Source organism: Diorhabda carinulata, chromosome X (assembly GCF_026250575.1).
Source record: "Diorhabda carinulata isolate Delta chromosome X, icDioCari1.1, whole genome shotgun sequence".
NCBI classification, from domain to species: Eukaryota; Metazoa; Arthropoda; class Insecta; order Coleoptera; family Chrysomelidae; genus Diorhabda; species Diorhabda carinulata.
Genome location: NC_079472.1, coordinates 17,173,873 through 17,198,243, shown reverse-complemented (window position 1 = coordinate 17,198,243; position 24,371 = coordinate 17,173,873). Strand labels below are relative to the sequence as shown.

Genomic DNA, 24,371 nt, shown 5'->3' with positions numbered 1-24,371 from the left:
AATTCTAGAACTGATAGAGCTCGAAACCAAATCCCAAGATATCCCATTCGAAGTGGTAATTTATGACCGCCAGTCAACGGTCAATAAAAATGTTTCTCAAGCTCGAAATGTATCTCACATGATTCGAAGCTAGCGCTAGGAGCTGGATTGGGCATTTTTGGACAAAAACGCAAGCTCTCCATACTATTAGGAGAATCAATCACAATTTTCTAGGTAGAGAAAACAAATTTGCTCTCCAAAAAGCATAATCAAAATAACCCTTATGTTGCTACCAGGCCATTAGGGTAAAGCAGCAGATGACCTTGCCAAAAAAGGGGCAACGATTTCATACCTAAGATCAGAGCCCTACTGTCGCCACATGAGATGCCACATCAATAACGAACTGAACGGATGGCTAAAGAATCAGATAGAGTCTCACTGGAGAAACAGTCTACACCTAACACAATCCAAAAGATCCATAAAAATATTATCTAAGAAGTTTGAAGAACTTGTCGTGATGACCAGAAGCGACAGCAAACTAATGGTGGGTCTTCTGACAGGTCAATGTCCGTTAAATATCATGGCAGAGAACAGAGGACAGATTCTTTGATCAAGACATGGAAACAGCAGTATCTACTCTGATAATTTCTTGCCCATTTCACTGAAAGTACCTTGGAGGAAAATCCAATTTTTTTCCCATCTCGTATTATTGATTATAATATTTAAACTGAAAATTTCTCCCTAAAATCGTAGTTTTGTACAAATATAGAAATAACTTATTCTCTCATTAGAGAGACAGGAAATGGATTTTAATTAACGATTATATTTAAATATTGACAGAACTTTCACTTTTTGACGTTATATCCCGATCATTTCGAGCAAAAAACATCATGCTTTCATTGGATAGATAAATATCACTAATTGATAATTATTAAGTATTTAAAAAAAAATTTAATGGATTTCTGTTAAGACAAACTCGTTATTCCATACACCTACGGAAAAGTCCGCCATAAGGCAACGTCGAAGTAATAATAAGTTATGCGGGGGTTGATTATTATAGAACACGCGACCGTATACAGGGTAAATTGGCTTAAATGAAATTAAAAGGACGTTGCCCTTTTTCTATCCGAATAACATACATTGCAGCATAATAAAAAGGTCTCTTTATTTCATTAAAATTGTTGATTGAAGTAGGCGCCATTATTATTTTCTCAGATTACGAGAAGAAATACGAATAATTACTAATGAATTACTACAGGATGTCTCAATAAAATTGTTAATATTACAACTCACATTGGAATACTAGAATGCGAAGATGAGCGATATTACTGAACAGGATTCCTGGATATTGGCCACTAGGGAGTAATGAAATGGCTAGTCCACTCGACCCCTGACAGTGAAAATTCCCTACTAGCGTATTTACTACGATATAATTGAGAGAATTATGTCGAATTAATAAAATAAATAGCTCAACAGTTGTTCTATAACAATACTAGTTATTTTTTAGTCTATTTCAACACATTTTGTGCCAAATGTAAGACTAAAATTACACCAAAGGGCCAAAAAATTATTTTCCTTAATGCAAATATATTATTAGTGTACTGGTACACATCCGCACGCCATCTAAAGGCAGGGGTCATAATATAATGTAGTGGAAAATATTAAAGACGATGGCTGGCTCCATCTATTATTTGGTAACGTTGAACTAGTGTTCTAGATGTTTCTGGAAGAAGTCGTCAGCTGTGAATAGACATATAAGATTCTACTATGTTCTAGAACTATTACAAAAGCTGAATAAATAAGACAAGAGTTCACAGTAGAGCATTTAGTTGATTCTTAAAGATATGCGGCGACTAATGTGAGCAATCCGGGTGGTAAAAAAGTAATAGGGTAATAAAGGGTTAGTATTACAGTGTTGTTTATCCGAGATCTTACAATATATTTATAGTTTATGTTTTTGTATAGTTTTTTTTTAAATTTTGGTAATTTTCTGTTGGCGACCATGACATTCAAATAATTATGACATATCATACACATATTTTCATATTTGTTGCAAATTTTGTTAAATGAAGTTTGATTCAAGTAGTAAAATTTGACACGATTAAAATATTGGACACTCTAATTTTCCCACAATAACTTATTGAAAAAAACATTTTTTAGACATTTTTCAACGAACCCTGTATATTTCTAGCATAGAGTTGAACTTGCATAATTACTGCATTAAATAATGCAATAAAAAGTGATCTAAATCGGAGATTTGCGTAACTGGTAATGAAAAAAAAATACATTTAAATCTCGTTTGTACGCAGTCAACTGAAACTAACAAATTATTTTCATGACTGAATAATTATCTTCTTACACGTGTGTCGGTTTCATAGTAGGTCAGTTTTTTTTGGTTCGTTATATGTTTATAAAGAGGTTAGGTTTTTATTTTTTCAGTTTTTTTATTACGTAATTTTTTTCTACATTCTTAGTTTAATTGAGAACATTTCCTCGTTAGAAAAACTGAGGACATAGAAGCGAGTTATCGCTAATTAGACCTGTGCCTGGGGGACGCCAAGTTACAAAGGGGTGTGCACAATGTTCACTGCAAAAAATTCGATATTTATAACGTATTCTCACCTCGGGCGGCTTCGGCATCTAATTAGCCAATCATTTAATTCTTCGATGCGAAATATTTTTATTTCGTCACTTTAAATATTGAATTCTAAATCTTATGAATTTAAAATTTTTTATAATAATTTATACAACTTAAAGCCACCACAAACTTCAATTATTATCTCACAGACAATGAACACATAAATATTCGAAATTTCGGAAAATAGATTAAAGTATATATATATATATATATATATATATATATATATATATATATATATATATAAATTTCATATTGTTTAGATCTTGTGATAAATTAATGCTTCTAAATATACTTGATTTTAGGTGACTTCTGTTTTAAAATTAGTTTTTTTCAATAATTTTTGAAATTTGAGTCAAAACGTCAATTTTTATTAATCTTTCATATAAATGGTAACGAAGTAGTCTTTGCCAGCTAAATTATGAGCGGTATCTTATTGGGATCGTGGCAATGAAACACCAAAGTAGACTAACTTTAATATATTTTCCGAGCTTTCGAATACTTACATATTCATCGTATGGGAACTAATTAATAAAGATTTTCGGTGGTTTTGAATCGTATTGATTCCTATAAAAATTTTCAAATTCATAAGTTTCAAAACTCAATATTCAATCAATATTTATATCAACGTCAATTTGAATTTGAATCTTAATTAATTATTTCCCAGACGATGAATACTTAAGTATTCGAAAGCTCGGAAAATATATTTAGTTAGTCTACTTTGATATTTCATTGCCACAATCCCAATAAGAAACTGGTTATATATATATATATATATATATATATATATATATATATATATATATATATATGTATTGTCATTGACTAACTGCATATACAAAAAGAAATACAGAATTAACAAATCCCAAAATTCCATTCCTTTAATTTGGGACTACTCCAGCTCAACTTCCAGAAGGTCAGGATTCTCCCCGTGGATAGCAAAATATGTTGGGAGTTGTAGGAGGAGGTAAATCCATGAGATACTATTTTTTTACCTCAATTATAGGAACCATGGAATTTTACTTTTGTTGAATGTGTCATATGGAAGGCCTGCCACTCATTGATGGAGGGTTTTTCTTCTGTCAAGGAATTCTTGTACAACAAAGTTTGTCCAAATGACGACACAAACATGTGCTTTCTATTAGCTATTTTACAAGCTTCTTTATCGTTTGATTTTGTAAGCCAAATTGTAAGATACCTGGCGGGTTTTAATTTCGTTTTTAATAATTGATGTTTCTTCAGTAGTAAAAATTTTGTATTCATTTTCAATATACCACACTTGTGACATGTATACACTTGAGACTTGGAATTCTCTGTTGTATAGTTTCATCGATTTTGGGGTATACTCTTCTTCTTCTTTTTTTCAAATAATTTCCATACCTTTTCGCGTGTGAGGCTAAGAACACATAGTATAGCTATAAATTTCATAGAAAATAACTTAAAAAAAATAGTACGATGTAATTTAGATAATTATGCAGTAAGTAATAGAATAAAAAGCCAAAAAGTTGTTATATGGCAATAATAATTGTCTTTTAGTCTATTGTAACACATTTAGGGCCAAGTGTAAGACTAAAAGTACACCAAAGAACCAAAGAGGTTTCTCCTTAATGCGTATTGAGACGGGTACACAGTCGCACGCCATCTAAGAGCATCGGTCATAATTTGATGTATTGGAAAGTATGGAAGATGATGAGTGGTTCCATATATTATTTGGTTTTCCCGATATAATAATACGTCAACATAATCTTCTAATGATCAAATAGTGACTCAAGCCCATAAGACAGCGCATCAAACAAATTCCAGCATAAAAATTTTAATTCTGTAACATAATTATTACCAGCCACCCTTTCCGAGATGTAGCACTTAAAATGTGAAATTAAGTTTCAGTTATTAATTAATAGGATGTATTGTGGAATTTATACATTTGGCAACATTACATATTTTTATTCCAATATGGTTCCTTAGAGTGTCAGGCACGTTTATACTCTCTTCTTCTTTTTTTTCAGTGATCTCTAGTCCCTTTGAGTCGATCAAGTGTCAGGACGTGCTATAAAGAATCAAAGAAAATAGCTTGAAAGCTATTGAAGTTTATAAAAGAGAATGTATTAGCTTATGGTAGTTCTTTCAATGAAATTATAAAGTACATTATTGAATACTGAGATACTATTAATTTTATAGTACAGTCAGAAAAACTGTAAAATCGGGTTTTTGGAAAATAAAGCTGAAATTATATGGAAATAATCGGAAGTCATAATATAATGTAATAGAAAATATTAAAGACGATGAGTGGCTCCATCTATTATTTGGTAAAGTCGAACTAGTGTTCTAGATGTTTCTGGAAAAAGTCGTTAGCTGTAAATAGACATATAAGGTTCTACAATGTTCTAGAACTAGAAGAATGTGTACAAAACTGTGGGCGAAGTATAAACTACCCAGAAATACGATTTTTGAGTTCTAAAATATCAGGAAAAATTTCAGATTCAACTCATTTATACTATTTTTTTCCTAAAACGCTCTCTTTTACTCCTACTACGGTTCAGAGTACTAAAAAATTGGAGGAAAAAATATTTATTTTGCCCAAACAGCTTCAATGAACGGTGTTAATAAAATTTATTGTGGTAAACTTTTGCACAGAAGCTTTATCATGATTTAACCTAACCTAACATAACCCAACACTTTACGTATACCTTGTTTATCATTTCTATTTCGTGACTATTTTATATGATTTTCAAATTATGTTTTCTGGTATAATTGCCTATTTTGAATATTATTTTCGCCTATGTACAACTGGTGTTGTATGGAAACTTTTAAATCCCTCGTATCAGGCAATGGCTTACAAGGAAAAGTACTTTCCAAATTAGAACGATGCCTCAAAGGGATATTTTTAGGTTAAAAAACAATGTAAACTCCTTTTTTTTCCAAAACAAAATACTGGATATATTTGACAGCCAATGCAGTAAATATAGTTTGAAAAAAACTAAAAAACACGCTTTCAAATCACATCAAACTAAAAAGTTAAAACTGGATTTGAACCTACGACCGACGAAACCAGAGGTTGACGCCTTAGCCCGCTCGATTAACGAACGCAATTAAAATGGTGGGATATACTAACAATCATAAGTCTCAAATGAGAGTTACAAACAAACTCACAAACCCACATCTACGCGTGTTTAAAAAAAATGAGATTTTTCGTGACCTCTATCCGTCACATCTAAGGTATACTTTCTAGTATAGTGTTTCCGTTTTCGGTGTATTAACAACAATTACATTTCCTGTACACTTAATTTGATTTTTTAATGAACTTTTAGAACACGTTTCCACTTAAAATCTAAATGAACGTATAACGAACATCAACAATCAATTTAAGTGAAATTGTGAAGGACAAACTTTTTTTTTGAAAACATTTAATTCACTTTCTAATCTAAAACCGCCTCTTTACAAAGAGTATTGAGTTACCTGTAAATATTTGGATTGAATATCGAATTTTCGTGTTGCACTACCGCATAAAATCTAACGCAAACAGCGTTTGGAATCGGGGGAATTTGAAAGTTTCTTAAACAAACTGGTTAGGCTTCAAAAACGATCAATTATCATTTCGGAACGACTTCTAGTGAAATTTTTTCAAAACATTTAGATAAAAACGATGAAAACTATGCTCATACTAAAATTTTGATTACACTATTAGAACGTTTGTTTCCGAATGATGGGCTACATTTTTTCAGGTAAACGAACAGGTAGTCCGAGTACAGAATACAACTCGTAAAAGATTCATTAAGTGTATTGTTGAAAATTGAAAGTTGAAAAATTCAAAAATTAAAACCTAGAATGTCTAAATTGCATTTTATCATTAAGTAGGTACAAAATGAACAATAGGAAAATGAATTTTTAAAATTTCATATAACATCATAATGCACACTTGCGATTGGTTGAAATTCTACCCCCATTATTGCCACCACCCTTTGTCAAACCAAAATAATAACCTCGTTGATGAAGAATGATTTTTCAAACAGATAAAAATGGCATTAGTAATATTATTAATGATTTTAAATTTGAAAATGGAGATCACAAAAAAATAGCAAATTTCTTTGGAGCTACGTAAAGTCATACCGATTGAGGTAAGCTCGCTTATCAACTTCTATGTTTTAGATTAGGTTAGGTTTAGAATCACACTATAAATTTTTATTTTATTGTTGATTTTCATTTCATAGATAGAATCCTGAGCTGCATAATCTCGCGTCACGAGTTGTCTAATCTTCATGACAGCCACGATCACGAGTTGACACATTGAAAGAGAAGTTGAAATATTTATGGCGGGTATTAAAATCACGAGTTGCCGCATGCCATTTTCCAGCACGTCTGATTGAAGCTTTCTTGCCACTATAAAAACTTGATGCATATTTAGAGTTGAAATGTTCGTACACCGACTCGACTCTTTAATTTCATCATTGTCTTTTACTCCTTATGAACTAAAAATATCTAGTCTAACGGTGCCAGATCAGGTCTATATGGTGCTTCATTATCAAAAATTGCATTCATTGTCGTTGATGCCTTATTTAATATAATTAAAAATTATGTAACGTATGCCTTTGTTTCTTGTAAACGTTAAATCAGTCAATTTCTAAGTTGCACTTACTTCGCAATAACAAATAAGTAGTGTGGGACCAAAACTTATTATCGCCACCTATTATTCGAATGATAAAACTTTAGTTAGACAAATACGTATCCTTAGTAACCCAGATAATAAACTAAAATTCATTATTTTATCTATAACATTTTGATGGGTATTTGAATTAAGAATTCGGCACAGTTTTCACATAAAAATTAAAAATCATTTAATCATTCTATATACAAAGCGAATTGTGGCCAAAAAAACAATCACATTTTCCTAAATTTGTACAGTAATTTCTGAAAAGCTTCAATAATCTACAACGATCTTAGTTAATTTAACAATGAGACGCTACTGAGAGTGGCACAATCGTTTGTTATTTTTTACAGTTTTATTTCGAAAAAAATTATTTTGAAACTGAGAAAATTGAAAACTAAAATCTAACAACATTTACATTGTTTCAATCATATAATCTGTTACGAGGTCGATCGAAAAGGTCTTGATTACCAATTTTGAAATCAATTAGCGATATGAATATAGGGTAATTTCAAGTTTTGAAATGATTCACGATCTATTCAGATACCGTTCAATTACAAAATAATCTAAATATTTATTTATTCCCAAATATATTTCGCCTGTTCGCAACAATTCTGGTTAATTTCCTTTATTTTTAATTCCAAGGATATATTAGACATAAGAAAGTTGATCGGGGTTTTTTAATTTCTTAAATTTATTGTGAAACGTGACTTGCAACAACGATATCAAATTTGCTGGTGCATAAAGTTTAAATGTTTGTATATTTCTTGAATAGATTAAAAAATCTAATGATATACACTCGTGAGCAAAAAATCGACGCAGCCGATTGCAAGTTCCTGGCAAAAACTGAACACCAAATTGTATTTTTCTCAGTAAAATATTAGAGATAATGGTATTAAATATTATGATCGATCACCACTCTTTTTAAGCTTGTTTACAATAGTGATAATTAGGGGTAACTGACCCTTATATATCTAACCCAAAACTATTAGTTAACCAGAATTTTATCTGAAAATCGACACAAGTGATAGAGTTGCTCAAGTGGTCACCCTAATGCGACCAGGCCAGAGTGAACATGAATCAGTCTGCAGTTTCCATCGTTACCAAGTGTGTCAAGTCCAACAAGAGCTCATAGAAACGAGAGGAGTGGCTGGGCAGTCAGATGAAGACTTGAGGCAGCTAACCTAGAGCCAAAAAGGCCAGCTACAGGCCCCAAATTACCCCCAGTTTACCAGTCTACGATTTGCCGATTTGTTAATTGGACTGACGAACATTGGGGCTCCGTTCTCTTCTAAGATGAAAGAAAAGTATTATACATGGTAGCGATAGGTGAGGTCGAGACTGCAGTAAACCTGAAGAAACATTCGCTCAGTGTTGCATAAACGAAAACGTTACTTTTGGAGGAGGTTTCTGGATAGTTTGGGAGGGCATTTCAATGGAAGCATAAACCGACAGAACATTGTTTAAAATATTTCTTTGACTATTCGACTTTTACTTGAAAATGACAAAATTTTATGAGAAATGATAACGAGTAAAAAAGTTTTCGAACTCAATTATGTATGGTATGAAAAAAATAAATTTTTTTAATCAACAGACATGTGAAGTTTTAGGTTAGGTTAGGTTCACATAGGATTAGCATTGATTTTGGTACATTAGAATTTATTTCAGAAAATTAAAACCGATATTTGTAGATTGGAATAAATTTTGTTACATAACAATCGTTTCGATATATAATAGAATCGATTTTAATATATTACAATCCATTCTTCTGTATTTGAGTCGTTTTTAGTAAATTATAATGCATTTTGGCGTATTAGAATCGATTTTAATGTATTACAATCAATTCTGTTGTATTTGAATCGTTTTTGGTAAATTATAATGCATTTTGGCGTATTAGAATCGATTTTTGTACGTGTTAGACTCGATTTTAGTATAATAGAATCGATTTTGTCACGTAAGAATCGTTTTGGTATATATTAGAATCGATAGATGTTATATTTGAGAACTTTTTGGTGAATTATAATCCATTTTGGCATATTAGAATCGATTTTAATGTATTACAATCAATTCAGTTGTATTTGAGTCGTTTTTAGTAAATTATAATGCATTTTGGCGTATTAGAATCGATTTTTGTACGTGTTAGACTCGATTTTAGTATAATAGAATCGATTTTGTCACGTAAGAATCGTTTTGGTATATATTAGAATCGATAGATGTTATATTTGAGAACTTTTTGGTGAATTATAATCCATTTTGGCATATTAGAATCGATTTTAATGTATTACAATCAATTCAGTTGTATTTGAGTCGTTTTTAGTAAATTATAATGCATTTTGGCGTATTAGAATCGATTTTTGTACGTGTTAGACTCGATTTTAGTATAATAGAATCGATTTTGTTACATAAGAATCGTTTTGGTATATATTAGAATCGATAGATGTTATATTTGAGTGGTTTTTGGTAAATTATAATCCATTTTGGCATATTAGAATCGATTGTTGTATGTGTTAGACTCGATTTTTGTATAATAGAATCGATTTTGTCACATAAGAATCGTTTTGTTATATATTAGAATCGATAGATGTTATATTTGAGTCGTTTTTGGTGAATTATAATCCATTTTGGCATATTAGAATCGATTTTAATGTATTACAATCAATTCAGTTGTATTTGAGTCTTTTTTAGTAAATTATAATGCATTTTGGCGTATTAGAATCGATTTTTGTACGTGTTAGACTCGATTTTAGTATAATAGAATCGATTTTGTCACGTAAGAATCGTATTGGTATATATTAGAATCGATAGATGTTATATTTGAGAACTTTTTGGTGAATTATAATCCATTTTGGCATATTAGAATCGATTTTAATGTATTACAATCAATTCAGTTGTATTTGAGTCGTTTTTAGTAAATTATAATGCATTTTGGCGTATTAGAATCGATTTTTGTACGTGTTAGACTCGATTTTAGTATAATAGAATCGATTTTGTCACGTAAGAATCGTTTTGGTATATATTAGAATCGATAGATGTTATATTTGAGAACTTTTTGGTGAATTATAATCCATTTTGGCATATTAGAATCGATTTTAATGTATTACAATCAATTCAGTTGTATTTGAGTCGTTTTTAGTAAATTATAATGCATTTTGGCGTATTAGAATCGATTTTTGTACGTGTTAGACTCGATTTTAGTATAATAGAATCGATTTTGTCACGTAAGAATCTTTTTGGTATATATTAGAATCGATAGATGTTATATTTGAGAACTTTTTGGTGAATTATAATCCATTTTGGCATATTAGAATCGATTTTAATGTATTACAATCAATTCAGTTGTATTTGAGTCGTTTTTAGTAAATTATAATGCATTTTGGCGTATTAGAATCGATTTTTGTACGTGTTAGACTCGATTTTAGTATAATAGAATCGATTTTGTCACGTAAGAATCGTTTTGGTATATATTAGAATCGATAGATGTTATATTTGAGAACTTTTTGGTGAATTATAATCCATTTTGGCATATTAGAATCGATTTTAATGTATTACAATCAATTCAGTTGTATTTGAGTCGTTTTTAGTAAATTATAATGCATTTTGGCGTATTAGAATCGATTTTTGTACGTGTTAGACTCGATTTTAGTATAATAGAATCGATTTTGTTACATAAGAATCGTTTTGGTATATATTAGAATCGATAGATGTTATATTTGAGTGGTTTTTGGTAAATTATAATCCATTTTGGCATATTAGAATCGATTTTGTCACATAAGAATCGTTTTGTTATATATTAGAATCGATAGATGTTATATTTGAGTCGTTTTTGGTGAATTATAATCCATTTTGGCATATTAGAATCGATTTTAATGTATTACAATCAATTCAGTTGTATTTGAGTCGTTTTTGATAAATTATAATCCATTTTGGCATATTAGAATCGATTTTTGTACATGTTAGACTCGATTTTTGTATATTAGAATCGATTTTGTTACATAAGAATCGTTTTGGTATATATTAGAATCGATTTTGGTATATTAGAATGGAGTCACATTTAAGAAAGTTAAAGTTGTCTACTCCAGAGTGTGTTGCAGTACGGAACTGTCATTTTCACTACATGGAACACTCAAAACACATCTTTCGGTATGTAAATGATTACAGACCGAACAACTTTCAGGTGGCGTCGTCTAAAAAATATATTTAATATCTATCAAAAGAAGTGATTGTTTACGAATGCTTCATAACCTCGAATATATCGAAATATTTGCAATTTTCACTCCTCATTCTAATGACGAAAGTGATTCTACTGCTAGTTTATCCGTCACCGAATCATTTCGTATCGAACGGACGATACATTGTTAACGTTACGACGTGATGCATGTAAATTTTCAATCATAAATTATGTTTTTGTCTGTCGTTAACATCTCCGCATTCAATTTAGGTACAGCAATAAATTTACGACACCGAAACAAATTCGATCGTTAAATGCTTAAATTTACTCAAGTGATGTGTGCACAGTTAACAGAACAAGACATGACCGATACTGTGTACTGGCTGTGTTGTGCCAAACTCTGCGTCATATTTTTGGGTATGAAAGTTATAGATTTTTAATAATAATTCAATTCGTTTCATTTCAATATCTAGTAGCTATTTCATTTTTCGATTCAGAATTGGGGGCTCAAAATAAAAGTAGACCAAATCCACTTTTTGTCATTTTTCAGTTAGAAACTCCTCGAATATTCGGTCACAAACAGGAAAAAGGATACTGAAAATAGAAAAATCAATTGGTTTAACATACGGTAGTTGTTACTTTTTTATATAATAATTATCTACTGGTTTAAATCCACCAATAGAAAAGGATTGCATATAGTACACATCGGCAGATCAAAAGGTTTTGTTAAAGATGGTTTGTTGAATTGAATTTGAATCTACTCGTTTCGGTGACTACCATGAAGACATCTTTTTCCTTCGTACTATATCTTAACGAGCTCGCTGAGCGTTGGGAATACGATGGACTATATTTCGAATAACATTTTTTCTCCTGTATGATTTTTTTAATAAACGAAGCGAACATTTGAAATCCACATTATTTGTGAGACACCCTCTATATTTACGGTGTATCAAAATTTATTTTTTGTACTAAAATTATTTTCCTAAAATACCTAAAATTGTTCGTCCATGTTTATAGTCGCCGATAAATTATTTTTTACAGGATAAGTTGCCACTAAGTACCACACCTGCTATATCAATAATTAGTTCTTTGAAATTAATATACGTAGTTCGAATAATTATCGTAATAAAATATTTTACATACCCCGGGCAAGCCATGTAATACCCCAACACCAATTCCATGTCAATAAACTCAACAATCACTCAAATCACCACAAATATTTGAAATGTAAAAATCAACGAGATCGCGGCGATTAACATGGATAGTGTTAATGCAACCCATCGAATAACCTCTAAATTGAAATATCAAGAGAAACATTCAAACGCTACCGTTAGACGTTCTACACAAACTGAGACGTCGACTTGGCTACGATGAGGAAAAACATCGAGACAGCTGTTGATCAAGGAGAATATTGAAATACGGTTCGGATTTGAATTGATTGGATGGCGGTATAGTCCAGTCATTTAAGGTAGTTCATTGAAATTTCCAGCTTTAAAGTCGTTTAAACTTTTTCATTTGACATCCTAAAACTCCTCTCAAAACTCACATATAATTCGATGTGAGAAACTTTAAAAATCGGGGGTCAAAAGTAAAAAAAATCGATTTTTCGCAAATAACTCGGTGTCTATTGGTTTTACGCTATTTGTGTTTATTATCAATATTGTAGAGCATTAAATTCCCTACAGCTTTTGATTGACAAATTTTTTCATACGGTGAATCGTTTCTGAGATAGAGGGCGGTTAGAATCCCGTTTGAAATCAACTGGTAGTCCCGATCAAAATAATAATAATTTGGATGAACATGCAGTAGCATTTGAAGAAGAAAACTTTGAAGACGACAACGATGAAGAAGAAAATTGAAATTAGAATTCATCGTCTTTATAATTATTTTTCATTTGTTTTTTTTTTAATTTTAACAATCACAAATATATCGAAATACATTTTTTAATAAACATCAATTACATTTTTATTTCTTTCCTATTTTTTTTTTATTTATTTAAGAATATCAATCATCTCAGTCAACAAGACACTATCAATGGTGATATCAAAAAATCCTATTAAATTGGCAGTCGATAGCGGAATAATACGGCAGGTATCAAGACTGAATTACCTGGGAGTGAATATATCTAGTGAAAGAAACCTGACCAAACACAAGCGATGAAAGCATGAAAAGTCATCGGCTGTCTGAGAGATATAGTGTGGAGAAACAAAGCGATGAGCTCACAAAGACCAGAATCTATAAAACGTGAGTGAGACATCAGAAACCAGAGCCGAGACATCAACAACAAAAAGAATAATGAGAACCATAGAGATGAAAATACTGCGCACCATCAAGGGAGTCACCCTCAGGGACCGAATTGGGCGTACAGGATATGGTGATTGGCACGAAAAAGATTCTGGAGGGATCACGTAGAAAGAATACCAGAAGACAGATGGGCTAAAACACAGGCAGACCTGTAGGCAGACCACCAAAGAGGTGGTACGAGAGCTGAAGTTCAACTTCTCAGGAAGATCCAGGAAGCGGGCCAAACGTACAGGATTGAACAGGACCGGGTCCTAATGAAAGAGGAGGAAGAGAAGAAGAATAAGGTTGAAGAATAATTACTTTAAATAATATTTGAATTATAATATGAAAATAAAATTTTTCTCTCTACGATTTTGAAACTACACGGGCAGGTAAGTGCTTTTAAATGAATTTATACTTGATTTCAAATAAATAATTAAGCAAAAAATAATTAAATATAATGTAATTGTTGATAAAAAATGGAAATTGTTTATAATTATATATTTAGCGATAATTTATAAGCTTTATACGAGATTTTTTATCGGGACTACCAGTTGATTTTAAACGGGATTCTAGCCGCCCTCTATATCAGAAATAATTAACCGCATAAAAAAATTTTTCAAATAAAAGCTGTAGAAAATTTAATGCTCTACAATATGGATAATAAATACAAATAGCGTAAAATCCATAGGAAACGAGTTATTTGCAAAAAATCGATTTTTTTTTACTTTTGACCCCCAATTTTTAAAGTTGCTCACATCGAATTATATGTGAGTTTTGAGAGGAGTTTTAGGATGTCAAATGAACAAGTTTAAACGGCTTTATAGCTAGGTATCTTGATTTTCCGAAATTCTTGCCTAAATCTAACTAAAATGACTGGACTAGTTGTGGTGGTGGTTGCAAGTAATGTACCGAAAACTGTATGGATTTTGATATAAAAGATATTTTATTTATTCGATATTGTACTGGGTACATTAGAAACATATACTTAATTTTTAATCATTTCGTAATTAGATTATTATGAAAAAAACCGAACTGACAACATTGCGTTCAAACTTGAGATAGCGTAAAAACAAAATTCAGTAGTTTCGTTTGTTTTTTTTTTTAATAAAGAATTCCACAAATTTCTTCATCGACAGATTACTGTCCATGTCGATTCTCGTATCTGCAAGTTACTGCTTATTCATGGGAACCCGAATGAAACGTATTCTCGAAAATGTCAACAGGTATACAGAAAAACTTGTGTAAACAACAATAGGTGTATGGGTTGTAAGCTTTGGAATTTTAATGTGATAAAAAGCATACCGAGTATTGTAAACTGTTGTTATACCTGTATAAATAACAAAGGAATTGTTGTATACAGGATAAAGAACTTTGAAATACTTTGTGTTATCTGTTATCTATAAAAGCAAAGTTTATAAATAAAATGTTCGGTAATTTAGATAAATTTAGTTGTTTATTAAACTAAATATTTTGGATATAAATTCTTGTACTTATTTGTTGTTCTTCTTGGATCGGCTGGGCAAAAAAACCCTCCGTGCGTTCTATACTAGCCCCCGTTCTGTACTAGGAAAAGGTCCAATTGTGAACAACGTCCGATGCCAAACGTTTCTGACCCAATTCTTGGATTAATGCAGGAGATGGAGGGTGACTCTCAAAGCTGTCGTCTTCAGCTGTCTATTTGGATTAACTCACACTCTCAATGTCTTGCGGGAAGTTCATTATCAGACACTGTCAATACAAGATTAATCAGTTTTAGCGACTCTGTTTATGTTGATTTTGACATAACCCCCATTTCAACTTGTCTAAATGACCGACAAACTCCGTACGTGATCCGTATTAGGAAATTCCTTTACCAAAAGTATCTTCTTCACATCCTGAATCATTACTACATGACCTCTTTGCTCGAATCTCGGAAGGAAACTTCGTTATCCTTGGTTTATCTGTCCAACAACCAAATGGACGTCACTAGGGAATAATACAGCAGCATACCCGCTTTCTTACTTATTTAAATACATTGCTATCGTCCTAAACTCACCACATTTCTACCCAAAATATTCCCAAAACCCAAAATATTCCTCACCCCACATGAATAATGTCCCCAGTTACAAACAATATAAAGAACTTTTACCTTTGAAAAAACTGCTTCAATGTCATTCGTTGGACAGAAGCCTTTCTACAAAAAAACAGCTGAAGTTACCATTAAAAAAAGCGTTTAGAACAACTATGATGAATGATTTTATCGAATAAAATTGATTGCATGAGGTTTTCGCGGCCTTTCTCATTGTTTGAATTTTTATTGGGCCTACGTTGAAAATCCCTGAGAGGATCAGGCGAAGCAACAAGTAATTCTGAAGGTGCTAGCTGCACGAGTTGACAAAACGTCAGGTAACAAGTTCATATTTATCAAACAAATCGTCAAAATTCACGACAGAGCTGATAAGTAGAGACAGGAAAATTGTGGAACTGTTAACTGTAAATTCAATACACTCCAAAAAAAGAAAATGCGAATCTCATACTATGGCCGCAAATGTGTGGTTAGTGATACTAGTTTTTGGAAAGTTGATAGACCTCATAAAAAAATAAAACTGAAGAATTTAAAGAACCATACGCTATGTAACTATGAACAAAATTCCTTCAACCATTTTTTTAACGAGAAATCTTAACATGAGGGAAGATCTTTCACTTGAGACAAAAGTAGTTTAATTGAGGGATAATTATCGCTATGACACTAAAATCTGTCATACGGAAGATGCCTTTAAAGCTGGCTGGTTCCATTAGCGGGATATTTTCAACAAACTTTCAAATTCGGCCTGCTACTGATACCTCATTGGTTGAGAAAAAACGGTTTTTGCTTTCTAGAAAGCACGTTGATCGTATGAAAACTGTATTTGTGTTTTTAGACCGAGCTTTATCAACGTTCAATCGAATTTACAAACTTTTGATCAGCATTAAGCAACCACGGGACTTATACAGAACGTCATATGTAACCTTTCATTCATATTATTACTCGTTGGTAATATTTTTAAATCGTTTTTGAAAAACACTTCGACATATGACATTAGAAACTAGTAATACAATTTTTAGTTGGTTCACTCAGTATTTTAAATATGTTAATTGTAATAAGCTTGTCGTATACGTCAAAAAAAGCGATTAACAAGTAACAGCTAGTAAAAATGGTAATTAAATAATGACCATACCCAATTTATAATGTTATGTGGCATTGCCATTGTTTAAAAAAAATTAACGCATTCTGCAAAAACGTGAGCGATGTCAGTTATGAAACAAAGAAAACTCAAGTACGTGTGTGTTAATCTTGTGATAACGTATGGGACTAAACAAATCGCCCACTTTGCCTTGAATTACACTTCATTTAGGTAATTGAATATGCTATATATATTCACTGTAACAATATGAGAAGATCAAGATATTAATTATCAACTTACACAGGAGACTAAAACAAAGACAAAAAAAACTCATTTCTCGACAAAAATATATTTATGGGAATAATAACGCATAGTACGACAATAATTAAGGACATCTGCCCCATATTACATTTTTATATACTACTCTTATTTAAATACTGTTCACTACACTAACTTATAATAATTCACTTATCACTATCACTTAACCAACTTAAATAATTTATTTAAATTCTTCGATTACTTTGCTAATTCGTTCTGTTCACTAGGACTATTTATTATAAACTGAACTAAACTGCGCTACAAAACTCCTTATATATGAATAAAGAGTGTACCAAAAGGATTCTTCAAACTTCTAGAACATGAAGAAATAATTCAAAGGAAACAATGTAAATAAACCGATTGCTGTAAAAAGTTATATAAAAACAAAGATCAAAGGAATTCCGGGTATTTTATCAAAGTAAACGCCTACGTCGAATTTTAGAATTCTACTATATCCTAGCAGGACCGGCTCCAGGACATTATGTTGCACCTGTTATTGTTAAATTATAAAATTTTTATCCGCATTAGACGTAGCGATCTAAAATCAATTAATCGATAAGTTGTGCTAAATCAATTCAGTTAATCGATATTTCAGACTTTAAAAATCGACATTCGATTTTTTCTTTATTGGTAAAAATTATAGGATTATCTACATTTAGCCGGTTAAAGAGTTAATTATTAAAAAACTCGTGAGATGGCTGTGTGTTTTGTTTCCTTTGCATGTAAGAAAGCAATACATGAAAAGCACCAAGTTTTTAACAATTGTTGTTGATTTTATGGACCCAAAATATTTTCCCCCTACTGTGCAAAACAACATCCGAAGCAGTACATTCTTCTAAAAACTCTATAGTGCTCTCCCTAACGTACTCAAAGCTATTGAACATTTTTCTGTTTAAATTTATAGAATAAAATGTTACAAATGTGTACTTCGCATGGCGTGGGGTGGCGTGACGTGTTGCTAATGAATTTCGACAATTACACTTTTTTCTGTGATTGCTATTGTTTCCAGGCCCTAAGTCGCTACGGGAAGTTATTTTATCTTTTAGGATATGACGAATCTGATCAAATTCTGCCCAAATTAATCCCATTCGACGATCTGGTTGTCTTTGCCCAACATTCTTTTGGCTACTATATCATTTAACCCCCATTTTCATTAATATTTCAGGAATGATTTCCCTCTTATTTTTATTTGAACAGTCCATAATAATTCTGATATACCAAAATGAAAACGTCGCAATTTCACAGTGGGTAAGCAACTTTGTTTTTTTATCAAAATAATTCGATAACGTGACTAACTGTTTATCGGTGATTATTATAGATAAGTGAACTCGATGGAGAAAAAACCGCTTTCAATATTGAAACCGAACGATCTCTTATAATCGTGCAAACAGAAACTGCAATACTTATATCAGCCAATCATGTGTAAAATATTCCGCTGAACAATAAGAAAAACGTGATAATCCAATCGTTTTGTTTTCAATTTTATGTAATAACCTACGGCGGAATCACCACGTCTTCATCATCATAGAAATAATCGATGGCATCTTCATTTTACAAGATATGCAAGTTTCCATTTCTTCAGTAGCAGCGCATTTATCAAAGACACTAATTTCAGTATAGATGTCTTCAATTTTATTAATTTATAATCAATTTACATCACTTCACAATCACACACAATCAATACAAATAGCTTACTAAAAATGGATGACATGCATCGATTTTTGCAAAAAATCTCGATACCTTAATCATTTTAATCGTATTTTCGCGTACACTATATTTTCTTGTAAATAGTAAAAGAACTATTTTAATTGGTATTTAATTTTTTATCGTTTTTTTTTAATAACTTTGTTATTTTCAATTTTACGAAAAAATGTCGAGACACCAAATTTGTAGAGAATTTGATTTTCTACGAAAAAATATTTCAAAATTTTTTTGCGCGATGGATAGTTTTATTATTATTTCGAAAAAACAATTATTTTACTCTTTTTTTCAAGATGGTGGATTTTCCCTAAAGGTTGCAACCGTACAAAGTTGAACTTAAGCTCTTCACATCCCCCTCCCTAGACAATAAAATTGCTGACTTAAATAAATGCAAGGTATATATAATTTTTCAATGGACTAGAAGAAGACATACAAAAACTGTGCCACGATATAACAAATTCGGAAGCTATATAAAAGATCATTTTATAGTTTTAGATTTTTGTACTTTTTCATTCGTTTTTATGTAGTTTGAAAATCACTCATTGCATTTAAAAAACATTAAACACGGTGCAATATTCAATACGAATACCTAAACTGATTTTTCCAAAGACGGTCCTGCAATTTATAAGTATAGCTAATACCAATTATGAGAAAATTTAAAAAAATAAAATGAGCTATGTAAACATTATAGCCAATGAAAATTGATGGTCAATTTCAAAAATCTTCTTGTAAATTAATAAAGAAGAAGAATTGACACTTGACAGTTGAACATTGTAAGTCCGGACTTCTAAAACGCGGAAAATCTAAAATTCGGATTGATTCGTTCGTATCGTAATTTTTAGTTTCTGTATTTGACACTAGATAGCGACAACGTTTATATGTTTATGAAGTATTTAAACATTTTATCATTTTTATTTTATAAATGTGTTTTTGTGCAGTATTGAACGCGATTTAAGGTAATTTTATACTTTCGACTCTAGAAAATCGAAAAATCATCCGATTTTGATGAATTTTGTTCCAAAATCTTCGTTTTTTCGGCGGAGTTTTGAAAAAAAATATGGGAAAAATTTCATCTGGAGATTTCATATAGTTTTATGACTTTAAATGTGATCATAAATGTACTTCTTCGCATACAAAAAACAAACATTTTCGAAAAAAAAATTGGAAAATGTTTGTTTATTCATTTTTTATCTGTAACAGTCAACCTTAATATGATACCATTTTTTTAATGGTGAAAATTTTAAATTTTTCAAAGTTAACTTTTAATATTGTACACTTGATTACAATAAATGATTTTAAGAATTTTTTTGTCCATATAATTTCAATGATTCCTTAATAAAAAAGGTACATGCGATTATATGTGAGAAAAGGTTTAAGAGAAATTGTTATTTTCAATTGTAAAAAACTGATAAATCAACAAATTTGTATAAATTATTTTTCAATATTTTCATTTTTTGTGTAGATTATGAAAAAAAATATAAAAACTTCATTTGATTATTTGGAAAAAAGTTATCAATTATACGTGATTGATTGAAAATCCATGAGCATTTAAAGCCCTGAAACCGAAATAAGTTTTAATTTTTCTATTCTCATAATTTTTTTCGTAAATCCGCCGTTAAAACTAAAATTAAAAAAAAAATTCATCGAAATCTGATGATTATTCAATTTTTTAGAATCAAAAAGCGAGGGGACCGCGAAAGTATAAAATTGCCCGTTTTTATTATATTTTACGTTTAAATTATTATATAATACGATGTGATTTCTCGTCAGCACGATAGATGGCGCCACCATAAACGCATTTTAATGTTCGTCCGATCTAAAATCCGGAACGAAATCTTTTACAACTATTCCGGATTTATGATATTCTCCCTGAGGGGCTCTCTACATAAGTTCCTCATGACTCACCCTGTATAACCGAAGTTACTTCGTAGATGCATCCGTTCTCGGCAAACTTTTTCGTTGGTCGAAATAAAATGAGAAAGTGTCATTGAAGTGAAAGTGGTTTTTGAACGCACGGGCGGTTGTTGCAACAATAGATGAAGAGAAAAAAAACAAGACGAGTTCAAAAGGGCAATTTCGGCCTACGTGATTATACCGACGCATATTATCATTATAAAACAATTGAAAGCAGCGACTCGCTGAATTTAAATTGTAAAATCATTTCGAATTGTGTTTGTTTTCGGTTGCGTGTACAGAGTTGTCATTGTTACACTTTGAACTTTACGTGATCGTTTCCATTTGATATAGAAAGTTAATTCGCCGGATATGTGAGATTCGATGGATTAATGATAGCTTTTAAACGATATTGTCGTCATCTTTATACGCGGTTTGTTCATAAAATCGCGTCCTCCTAACCAAAATTTTTCCCTTTGGTGTCCCTTTGGTTTGGAGAAGACGTGTTAATCGTTGGGAGTAAAGGCCGATTTATACAGGAGCTGGGGAATAACAGTCTACCCAGTTTGTTTTAATTTGCACTGCTCCGTCAGTCGTCCTCTCTGGCAATTCTGGATAGTTCGATGAACTTTATTGTAGTCCAACGTTGCATGAAATCGATGTGGAGTACACCCTTGTCGATCCTCAAACCTCCCCTACCAACTGCGTTTGTTTTAATTTCTTTGTTTTGTTTCTGAAGTGTGATGAAACACCTACGTTCCTTCTGCTGTAACTAAAGTTTAACGATTTCTCCTTGCTCCGTTATTGAGGAAACTTACAAGCACAGTCGAGGCGTTGCTCCTTGTATCCGGCACCTTGTGATAATCTAACGTTTCTATTAAAGTTCTTCCAATCATGTCATGAGAATTGGTTCAAAAAGTTCAAATACAGTGACCCTCTGATCTTCGTGTTCACTATTGATCTTCTGGACTATCCAATCCGAAACTGGTGGTCTTTCAGTTCATTCTTCAGCGTCAACTTCAGCGTAATCCTCAGCAAAAGTACTGCACCATTTGCTTAATGTGATTGTTGACTCCACCATGAACTCATGAACCTTAATCAGTTGCCGATGAATATTCATAGATGGTAACTTCCTTGCGTGGGAAAACCACCGAAGAACTGCTGAAATTTCGTATTTGTTAAAAACAGCAATCAACACTTCAATCTCTTTCGGTTGCCAAGCGATCGCTGAGTGACGTAAAAAATCGCGGACAGTTGGGCTCGGACAAACGTAGAAAACTCATAATTTTACGAACTCGTCCCCGACATGAGCCAAGAAGCCGGTACTGACCGGTTATAAAGGAATTCTAAAATTTGGCGTATATGCCGAATCGTTTGATGTTTGTCGAGGTCGATGGTCGAGGTGTTTGTTGTGCGTGTTGTTTATATTAGAATTAATTTCTAGGAGGGTATTTTTATTTATTTGTTTTGTTTGTTTACTTTCTGGAATTCTAAAAATGCCCTGATATCAATTCGGTTTGTTTAGCGGAGTTAATTTAGTTTATATTGAAAATTCATAATGGACTGATCGAAATTGAAAGGTAATCAATCAAGTTACATAAATTGAGGAAAAAATTACATTTAAAGGGCTGCTCCAGACTTTTAATATAATTCAAGTATTGGAAAATAAAAAATTTTTCAAAACACCTAAAGTATAATGTCTTTTATGTAGAAATAATGAAAAAAGTTGTTCAAAGTAAACATCTATGCCTACATACTGAATTTCGAAATCAAAATTCAAATTTATATAATATATATATATTATTATAATAATGAAAAATTAATGGTCTAATCACTACAATCTCACTTTTCTGATAAGATTTTTCTCGATTGTTCCGCTTTCCACTCAACTCAACATCGTTATTTGTTTTATTTTTGTCGCATAAACAAAATAAAAAGAAAGTTTATCAATATGAATTTCGTAATAAATATTTCGTAAGATCAGATTATAATATTTATAACTTCCAAATATTAACAATGATTAACATTTTCTAGTTTACGAAGGTAAATTAAAAATATAGTTTTTATATTTGTCCCTAGAAGTGTCATCTTCCAAAGAACTGTTGTCAAATTTTTAGCTCATCTTATTTTCGTTTCTTAGAATTTTTAAGACAAATCTTTTGAATAATGTAAAAAATAATTTCATCTGTCGAGTGAAAAACTCTCGTTTGAGAGTTTTCCTGAGGCGCGATATCCGTATTATCCTCATCCTATAAAATGAAAACAAACATTTGCGTTGTGTCTTTTATAGGTCAAATATCCAGGACGGATAACCCATGTTCATAAAATCTTGAACAGGACTGTGAAAATCCAGTTGAATTCTGAGTATTTTCGACATTATTTCGTCACAAATCTTTCGTATATCTATGTGAAATTGTTTATATTTCAACATCCACTCATCTTCCTCATCGTGTAACGACGATCTAGTCAATACCTATGAATTAACCTAGACTGAAAACTGACGTTCAAAGAATATTTCGACTACGTAGTAGACAAAACGAAGAAGACAATAATACGACTCATCTGAAGACGGAAGACCATACTCCATACCATCAGGGTAATATTTATTACCATCATACTCTATGCATCTACATCGTGTGGATACGTTGCAATAGGTCATTGAAGGAAGTCCCAAAACTTTCAGCATGAGTCAAGCAGTGAACGCATCTTGATACAAAAAGAAATATAGGATGTCATCGGGAAATTGCCGTGTAAGAGATACTGCAACTTCTTGATTGTTGTGACAAGTTACTCATTTCCTGTAGGACCTCTATGTTTGTCTTATATTCCGTCCAAGATGGTCCAACGTTCACATCCGTAAAGAAGATCGGGAAAGACGTAACAGCGAAGGATTCTGATCCGGAGTTCCAGGCTGAGGTTACGGTTTGCCACAAGTGTCCTCATGTTGTTCAGAGTTTTCCGCGCTTGCTCAATTCTTGATCTGATTTCGAGTTTTGGTCGTATTGCTGGTTGACGAGCGTATCCAGGCATCTAAGACATGCTCAGTGTCTCTCTATGGAGTCTTAGGGTGGCGATTCTTCGTATTTTTGAGAATACCAATAGTTTGGTCTTGGTAGTATTCATATAAAAGCCGAATTACTCGCTATATTCCACGGTATCATCTGCGTAACGAAGATTGTTTATAAGGTTTCCATTGATCTTTATGTCTGCAGTTGTATTCTCGAGGGCATTGCTGAATACTACATCAGAGATGTGGATCGTTCGATTTTGACTGTGACTGTTTGGTACCAGTAAAATCCGGTTATGATCTTCAGATCTTGTGCATCGATCTCGGTTGGTTTTGGAAAGTTTTTTGGTGTGACACTCAGTCAAAAGCTTTTTTATAGCCCAGAAAGCATGCAAATACATCTCTGAGTCAGCACATTCAAGGATAAAAGAGCTCATGGACGACACTACGAAGAAAAAACACTTACTTATTGAATCGTCTAGTTTCTTCCATGTCCAAAACATAAATTTCAAATATCACCCTCTATCTAACAGTAAGAAGTAATATTAACATCAAAAATTAGTGGATGAAGATTTTAAAAAAATTTTCGGAAGAAA

At 31.8% G+C, this 24,371-nt stretch overlaps 1 protein-coding gene across 3 annotated transcripts in view; it reads right to left on the bottom strand.

The window, feature by feature from the left end:
- LOC130900688 (protein phosphatase Slingshot) overlaps positions 1 to 24,371 on the bottom strand; it is a 114,754-nt gene that overhangs the window by 55,420 nt on the left and 34,963 nt on the right. Inside the window, exon 1 of one of the 3 annotated variants that reach the window (XM_057811464.1) lies at positions 12,571 to 12,788. The exons of the other annotated variants lie outside the window; for them this stretch is intronic. Within the exon in view, the coding sequence (XP_057667447.1) occupies positions 12,571 to 12,608 (38 nt within the window). The 5' untranslated portion in view covers positions 12,609 to 12,788. Of the gene's footprint in view, positions 1 to 12,570; positions 12,789 to 24,371 lie in introns of those variants that run through there. 3 annotated transcript variants of the gene reach the window in all.